General features: G+C 37.0%; 1 protein-coding gene across 1 annotated transcript in view; it reads right to left on the bottom strand.

Moving 5' to 3' along the window:
- Positions 1-5,880: 5,880 nt before the first annotated feature.
- Positions 5,881-9,458, bottom strand: part of LOC145616878 (uncharacterized) — a 35,021-nt gene continuing 31,443 nt past the window's right edge. The window contains exon 3 of the mRNA XM_081671595.1: positions 5,881-6,218. Within this exon, the coding sequence (XP_081527721.1) occupies positions 5,881-6,218 (338 nt within the window). The remainder of the gene's footprint in view (positions 6,219-9,458) is intronic.

Raw genomic sequence — 9,458 nt, 5'->3', positions numbered from 1 at the left:
TTCCCAAACCCTAGAAATAAACTACTCAAACATGAAATAAATAATAAAAACTAGATCTAATAAAGATAGCATAATTGAAAGTAAGAAATAGGAATAAAAATACCTCAATGAATTAAAATAATAAACCCAAGAATCATCCATGGAAGAATCCATGGAGATGCCATGAGAAACTAGGGTTCAAGAGAAAACTCAAAAGAACGTAAACTGATAAAAAGCATAAAAAGGCATTAGGGAATCCCTTGAGTAGTTATATTATCCTAAAACTAATCTAAATATAATTAAAGAAAAGAAATAAGAAAATATAAATTACATAAGTTGAATTATTATAGGACGATAGAAGATGACGTGGCATAAAATCGCAAGCAAAATCGAGGACACGAGCTACTCGTGGGCTCTTTTGGCTGCGCGTCAAAACCTGCAGGCGCAAGCTGGTGGCCGCGGGCTGGCAGTAGGTGCTGGACACTTCGTGTGGGCGCGGGAAAGACCCACAAGGCTGGCCGCGGGTGCTGCACTTCGTCGCTGACTGCATGGCTCAGATTAAAATGCCTATAACTTCTGTTTCAGGAGGCTTCTTGGGGTGTGTGACCTATCATTGGAAAGCTCTTTAAGTCTAGTTTCTAACTCAACTTGAATCGCTTCATTCCAATCTGTAGAACTCCAGTTATGATCAAAAGAGTGGACAAAGATCAGTTTTGCAACTTTGTAAAATATCGTTTAACTTCGTTTCTAACTCAAATTCATTTCCAAAAGATGCATAGTGACCCTTGTGAATGCTATATTCATTCCTCATGCATATAAATCTCAAAATCAACATTCACGAACATGGTATCTTAGATTAATAAACTCGATTCATCGGCTTCCACCTAAGTATCATCCTAATCAACTCCAAACACTTCGAAAGCATCCAAATGACTATAAAATCACCTGAAATATTAAGAAAAACACAAACGGAGCGTAATAGAGCACAAAACAAACAAGTTATGCATTTGCGTCCTAAAAAGCAACAAAAACACCTAAAAAGCTACTATAAACTTAGCATAGACGTGCTTTTAAATCCTATATAAATGTGATTCATCATTTGCTGAGTGTGAAGTTAGGTATATAGTTGGATGTAAGGGATTTATGTTATCCTTACACTATTAGGACTAGTGGTAAGGGTCGGGTTGGACTTCACTTGAAGGATATTGCTGATCCTTTGGTGACAGACTTGGAGAAGGTGTTTGATAAGAAGTGGTACCACATGTTTTTCTTTGTGAAGATTGATTCGTTGGGTGATGACTATGATTTCTTGATTGACACTGTTGAAGCTGAAGGTATTTATTTTCTTTTTTTCCTTTGTGTTGCTTTCCTTCTTTGTTGATTTGGGCTTATTTGCTTGATGGTTGCAGTGTGTAAATTGAAGCAGCGCTCTCAATCTCAGTCTTTAATTGACAAGTTGTACGAGTTGAGTGCGGACGAGAGATCTTTCATCAAGTTGACGCAACCTGAGGCGGTTATCCAGATCGAGACTTTGGACAATTCTGATTCCGAGCAAAAAACTGCCCCTGCTATGTCTCAAGGTTCGTCTTTTCTCTTTTTGCTAATTTATTGTAATGTTGTTGTGCTCTGTGTTGTTGATTTTGTTTTGTTATGCCCTGCTGTAGACACCTAAAGATGTCTCCCCATAACCAAACCCGATGATGAACAACCTTTCACCGCCATTGTTGGTCGGGTTGAGTATTTAATCTTTGGAGTGCTTAAATCCATGTTCTATCCAATACATTTCATAAACCAACCCATTTCCTAGCTCATTTCCCTAAACCATAACCTATTTTCCACTTTTCGTATCCAAATTTTAAAACCGAGCTGAACTGATTTTATGGCTATATAATTTTGATCCAATTATCATTAGGTTGGATAGGAATTTTAATAAGCTTTCCAACCATATATCATAAGCTCAATTCTGAGCTATAACGAAAAAGATATGAGGCAAACACTAAAATCGGCCCAAAACCGACACCCTTCTACTAAAATGGTCATATCTTAAAAAATAAAAATCATTTTTACCTGATTCTAATTGGGTTAGAAATTGTACTTGATAAGCTTTCCAATGACATATTATATACCTTATTCCGAGTTACGGATCAAAAGTTATGATGATTTTAAAAACGGGTAAAAACCTGGAATCACCGCGAACAGTGCAAAAGCACCGTGTCACGGGAGTTTGCCCCGTCTGACGGTGGTATTCCCCCTGACACGGTGCCTCTGCTGTGAATATGGGGCAATTCCGTGTCCTTTCTGCGTTCCTCGTACCCTAAATATATCCCGCGTCACGACATTTTCCACCGTGTCATGTGAATTTGCCCCGTCTGACGGTGGGATTCCCCGTGACACGGTGCCCTCTGCCGTGTCACGGTATATTTTTTAGGGTTTTCATCTTTTTTTAGGGTTCCGTGTGTTCCCTACTCATTTTCCCTATAAATACCCCCTCCTTTCTGCAGTACGGGGCAGGAAATCATTCTCTCTTCCTCTCTTTTACACCAAAAACCATTCTCTCTCTCTTTCTCTTATATTCTAAGCCCTAAACCTATATTTCTAATTATTTTCATTTCTTCCTTAAGCAATCCAAGGAGTCCATACTTGACCCCAGGTTCCGTCCTTAAACCAGGCGTGAAAGGTACAAATAACTGAGGGTTTGGACCAAATAAACTCTACTTTTATTTAATTTAATTTCCATTTGATTTATATTTTTTTTTATTGAAGTTACTAACAATTTATTCATGATGTAGCAATTTAAAGGAACGCGCGGAATGTGAGTAATTAATTAATTTAATTACTTATTATTATTTCTTATTGCTAATATCATGATTAGGATTATTATTTGATTCGACTAACGATATTATTGTTAAATTGCTTCCAATATTAATGTTTATTCTATTATTTATGATCACCATATTGCATGTTTAAAGGGAATATGTAATTGAAAATCACGCCTAATAAGATAATTTGGACAACCGGTTTAGGTTCCTTTAATCTTGTTATCTAATCAAGTGATCACTAATAATTTAGAATAATGTGTGCATTAATATTTAACCAATTTAGCCTGATAATAGTTTGGAGCGAATTGTATATTTGTTTGTATGCCTTTGAGATCACATGAATACTTTTCACAATAAGAATCGAGTAGAGGCCAATACGGGCGAATGTGACTCCATGACTCACTTTGTACCATCATCCCCGATCCTCCTTTCGTGGTTCCAAACCATATGGAGTTAGTAATCTCATGGATTATGAATGGGGTGTAACCTTCACGAGTCAATCGTTGTTGCCTTCGTTGTCCCTTTATCGTGGTTGCCTTTTATGATCTGTGAACGGTTTACAAGTTCCTTAAAAACTTGTTGGCGGCTCCCTACTTTGCTTGTCCCTAATCGTTGTCCCTAATCGTATATGTCAATTCCCACTTCCTATGAGTGCCAAGCATATTCACACCATGCTTTAACGTAGGCGCACTTCGAGCGACGGCTACACCTGCTGATACTGTACAGTTTGTTTGTGTTTTCTTGTTATACCTTGTTGAGATTGTACTGCTAGCCTTGTTTTATGAGGACTGTTCTGTTATGGAAGTCTTCCTGAGTTTGCTGTGTGTCTTGTAGAAACTTCTAGGTCATTAAGGTCCCATGACCTACTTAGCTCTTCTTCCATCTTGGGTTGCATTATGAAGCGTGCTTCCTCTAAGACTTCTGAGGATGTTTCGCTTAAGGTGATCGTTCCGAAGCATGCTCCTCCTCCACCTCCACCTCGTACTGGCCTTAAGAGGAAGTTGGAGATGCCTGCTGATATGGATGCTGCCACCTTCTCTTATGAATCCCTTGCTCTTCATGTGGATACCTTGCTCTTCTCGGCTTTTAAGGAACGTCAATCTACGCAGACTTTCGCTGAACTTTCTCAAGAGGCTGTTGTGTAGTCTTTCCAGGTATGGTATACTCCTAAAAATAATCGATAGAATAAGAATGAGAGATTGCTTTGTCCTTACTTAATTGTGTGTTTGTACAGAGTCTTCAATCGTGCTTGGGTGTATTGGGCAAGGTGGCAGAGTTTACTCGGGTCTATGATGCCATGAAGAAAGAACGTGACTCCCTCTCTAACAAGTATAAGGCTGATACTGATGCTTTGAAGGCTGAACGAACTAAGCACAAGGAATGCATTACTGAACGGGACGGGTTAAAGAGTACCTTGAAGGATGTTGGGAATGAATCTCTTGATATGGCCAGTTATTTTTTTGGGAAGGCATGCTTGCAGATAATGGAGGACTTCTAGCAGGGAGAGCATGAGGCGTGGGACTATGCTGCTGAGAAGGCTGCTTTTGAGAAGACCTTTCCTGCAGGGATTGCTGCTCCTGGCTCACTGCTGCTGAGTTACGCCGATGAAGAAGTTAACTCTCCCATGAACAAGGATGCTAAGGACGGTCCTGAAGATGGGAAGTCTACTGTTGAGGAGAGGGTCCCTGTTGACAATACCGGGGAGAATTAGTTTCAATGGTGTTGTGTCACCTATTTGTTCGGAACAATATTTATTTTCTTTGAAGTATGTTGGTTTTTACTACCTTAGTGTAGTTAGATATTTTTCTTTTTGTGCTGCCTTGTTGTAGCTGGATGCTTTGCTTGTTTTGTTGCTTCGTGCAACTAAGTTATCTTAGTACTTTGTTATGCTATTTGTGTTGTGTGTTAACTTGTGTTTCTCATTGTATTATAGTTGTGATGTAATATTGCTTACATGTATTTGCTGTTGGCACTTACTTGCTCTATAGGGACAGATACGTGCAACAATGTTGTGCCTTTCTGTACTCTGTATGGCATTGTAATTGTTGTCCTTGCAAAACAGAATTGGGTGAGGGCTGGCCGTGGGTTTCCCCAACACAAGTACTTGTAGTAAAGTAAACTGAATTGACTAAGTTTAAGTAAAGAAGAGTACCTTTCGTGCTGCATCTGGCTATTGGAGAGTTTTTTTTTTGCTTTTTTGATTTTCTCATTTTTTTTTTGTTTTATGTTGTTTTTCTACTTTTTTTTGTTGTTTTCTTTTTTGTAAAAACGAAAAAGGGTTGTTTTCTGGTACCAATCTCCTATTCTGAAAACTTTTGCTCTTATGTTTTGTTGAAAGACCTTACTACTTCTTGTTGGTAGGCTGCCATTCTCATTCTTGTGTCCTCTCTAAGTTCTTCTACAGTATCCAAATTATGTATAAACTTGGCTTGATTTCTTCTTCTGTCATCAACCTGTACCTTGCAGTGGGGACTTCTACTTCTGTTGGTATTACTGCTTCGCATCCGTACACTAGTGAGAAATGGGTGTGTCATGTAGCACCTTTTGGAGTTGTTCTATCTGCCCATAGTATGTTGGGTAGTTCATTTGCCCACTTTCCTTTAGCGCCTTCCAATCTCTTCTTCACGTTGTTGATTAAGACTTTGTTGCTCGACTCTGCTTGTCCGTTTGCTTGTGGGTACCTTGGTGTAGATGTGATGAGGGAGATGTTCCATTCCTTGTAGAATTTTGTTGTTTTGTTGCTGATGAATTGGGACCCGTTGCCAGTAATGATTTCTGCTGGTACTCCAAATCTGTTTAGGATTTCCTTTTGATGAATGACATGAAATGTTTATCTTTGATGTCCTTGTATGCTTCTCTTCTATCCATTTTGAGAAGTAATCTGTCATTGCTAGGAAATAGACTCTCTGCCCTGATTGGGGGGGGGGGGGGTAGCTTCACTATGTCCATTCCCCCATTTCATGAATGGCCAAGGTGTCAGTGTTGGGTGTAGCTCTTCAGATGGCTTATGTGTTAAAGGCGCGTGTTTTTGACATGCTAAGCATTTCTTGGAGAACTCTGCAGCGTCCTTCCTCATACTGGGCTAGTAGTATCCCATTTTGAGTGCCCTATTAGCAAGGTTCCTTCCTCCTGAATGGTTTCCGCATTCACCACTGTGTAGTGACTGTAAGACTTGATGTGCTTCTCCTTTTTCTAAACATCGTAAGAATGGACCTGCTATTGATTTTTTGAAGTGCACGTTGCTAATTAGGCAATACTTAGAAGCTTTTAAGGTGAGTGCTTGAGCTGCAACCTTCCCTACTGGTGTTACCTTGTCTGTGAGATAGTCCTTGAGAGGTTTTGTCCAGCTATCCTCCTTCCCTGTAGGATCTGTTTGTATTTCGTAGACGTTTATGGTTGAGTCTTTCTCTATAGCTGGCGCTAATACGTGCACTAACGGTATAGCTTCAAACTTATAGACACCCATTTGTGTCTTCCCAAAACCAAACCCAGTGATGAATGCCTTTCGCGTCGAACCATAATCGAATGAGGTGAAAGTGTGGAAAAGTCAAGTGTTGCGGTTTAGTTTTATTTAAAATTCTCTTCTCTCTGTTTTTGAAAATAACTCTATTTATTAAAAATAGCCAATCCAGTTAAGTTTGGTCCATAATTAAGGTCCAATAATAGTGTAGTTGGATGGGGCTCGAAGAGACCTTTCCAACGATATATTATAAGCCCAATTCCGATGAATATTGAGGAAGTTATGGTCAAAATACTAAACTGGGCCCGGTTAATTATTTACATACGACCCAATGATCTAGAGGAGGGTCCAATGTTAATTATTATTCCTAAAATTATTAGGATTAATTATAACTTTCTAGAAGTTTCTAGAAGGTTCCTTTTAATTCTAATATTATTAGATTTAATAATTATTTTTAAGATGGATTTTTATTTGGAATAAAATATTATTATTTGGAAAATTTGCCAATTACTACCGCGTATTAAAGCGTATTTGAAAATTACTACCGCGAAATAAAAAACTTGTGACTTACTACCAGAAAAACTTCAAAAATTTTGCTTTTACTACCGACCTCCATTTTAAGTCTTTTATGACGTCACTAACCCACGTTAACCCCATGGTTAACCTATTTAACCACCTAAAAATAAAAAAAAATAAAATAAAAAAAGAACTAACCCATAATTAATTAAACCCCCCACTACACCTCCCTCTTTCACTCATTTCCCCCAATTCAAAAATTGAGCATGTTTAGAAATCTCTCTAAATTGTTGCTGCTTCTCAGAATTGAAGACTAATACTTCGAAGTTATCCTTAAATCGATTCAGGTAAATTCTCAATTTATTTAATTTCGCTCCCAAACATATTGTTTAACTGTGTTAGAATTCTAGGGTTTAACGAAGTTTCAAGAATTCGAAATTTAGGGTTTTTCGATTGCGCTTTTGATTGACAAATTTAGAGGTATTATATATTTCTTTGAATTAAACTATGACTTAAACAAAATAAGTGATAGAAGTTTCTGTTTTTGTTGTTGACTCGACAGGGAGATGTTTAGGGGGGCAAGGTCAGTGGGTTGGAAATGCAAATGTGGGTTGAATGCTTCAATTATGAAGTCATGGACCAAAGCAAGGCCAAAAAAATTTTCCCAGATCAAGCGTCACTATCACAATGTTCGTTAATGGAGTTTACAGAGAGAGTAAATAATAGAGAGAGAGTATGAGAGAGAAAGAGGACAAAAATTGAATTGGGTAGTTTGGAGGGGGTAACCATGGTTTATTTTTCTTTTATTTTTAGATGGTTAAATAGGTTAACCATGAGTTTAACGTGTGTTAGTGACATCATAAAGGACTTAAAATGGAGGTTGGTAGTAAAAGCAAATTTTTTGAAGTTTTTATGGTAGTAAGTCACAAGTTTTTTATTTCGCGGTAGTAATTTTCAAATACGCTTTAATACGCAGTAATAATTGGCAACTTTCCCTTATTATTTTTATTATTATATTATTATTTTTGAAAATACGTTTTATCTTCTGTACGGACTCCGTAGATCAAGTTGATTAAAGATCGGATTCCGCGTGGAAAAACGCGTCCAAGTCATACTATCGCCAAACGACAAGTCTGTCGCTTGGCGACAGACCTTGTCGCCTCGCGACATCGTGTAGTTTTATTCCTAATCAAATTCTATACTTTTCCGGATTATTTTCCTTATAAATAGGGTCCCGAAACTCCGTTTTCATACATTCAGAATCACTCAATTCTCTCTATTCTCTCTTGAGCAATATATGCTTTCTTTCTTTCTCTCTTTCTAAGCTAGCTTTTTACAAACAATATTCCGCATACACAAGATTTAGAATCATCTAGCCAAGTTCGAAGTTGCCTTCGCCCTAGACGTGCAAGGTTTAATATTTTCTGAGGGTTTGGTCCAAATCTAGTCAAAACTTTATTTAATTTGATCTTAATTTAATTATTTAATTGTTCCTTATTATTTTCATTGAAGTTTACTAACTTGTGTATTTTGTTATTAGAAAGAGGTACGAGGCTTCAAAGTAAGTCGATTAGCTTACTCTCTATTACTTTCACAATATAGAAAGCATGTTTATTATTGTTTAATTCCTAGTATCATGTTAGGATGTTTAATTCCTAGTATCATGTTAGGATGTATTTAATGCTTTCTAGTATCATGTTTAGGGTGCCTTTTATGCTTTCTAATATCATGTTAGTACAATGTTAGGTTTAAAGCTTTGATCTTTATTGTTTAGTGACATGCTAGGATTTGTTATTAATCTTGTTAGTATCATGCCTAGGATCTTGCTATTATTATTAAGCTTTATTATGCCTTATCATGATTATGATTATTATGATGATTATGATTATTATTATGTTGCTTGATATTTATATTTTATTGTTATTGCTTGATCACGCCTTTTATACTTGTTAAAGGGAATTTGTACTTAAAATCACGCTTAATGAGATAATTAATAATTTTGGTTTAGGCTAATATGATTTTAACTCAAGTGATCGCCAATAATAGTTTTGTTTGTTGACATGGGGAAAATGCATGTCGTTTTCTACCCTTTCCCCAAGCCAAACTAAATTTGTAAACACTAACCAACCTTATATGAATATAGGGTAAGTTAAAGGTCGGTCCCAAGGGAATGCAATGATGAAAACTAAAGTCTAAGTCAAGCTACCTCAGAGTCGAAAATGAGATATTGGTTGGTACTAAAATGAACTAGATCAAATTCAACAAATAATCAAAGGTCTAGAACAAATAACTAGAAATTGCATTGATCATCATTCTATATCAAAATCTAATAGAAATCAAAGTATTCAATATTATCAAACTCAAATCCAAGAAAAACAAACATCAAGCAAAAGAATCAAATAACAAGTAAGTAAAAGATGAAAGAAAGAAGAGAATCTCACTAAAATTGATGATTGAAAATGAAGAAATCCAAACTTGATTGATCAAATGTTGAGTTACAAATCCAAAACCAAGAACTTCTCTCTAACTTCTCTCTCTAAAACTAAGCTAATGAAAATTATCAAAAAGTTCGATTCAAAAAAAGAAATACAATTCTATTTATAGGCTAAGATGAAATCGGCAGCTCCCGCGGTCTCTCTCGATAAGCCCGCGCCCGCGGAAAAATGGGTACGGAACCCTCCGCG

The sequence above is a fragment of the Chenopodium album genome, chromosome 26, assembly GCF_948465745.1.
Source record: "Chenopodium album chromosome 26, dcCheAlbu1.1, whole genome shotgun sequence".
Taxonomy (NCBI): Eukaryota; Viridiplantae; Streptophyta; class Magnoliopsida; order Caryophyllales; family Amaranthaceae; genus Chenopodium; species Chenopodium album.
Note: the sequence above shows the minus strand (reverse complement) of the source record. Positions and strands in the feature narration are given on the sequence as shown.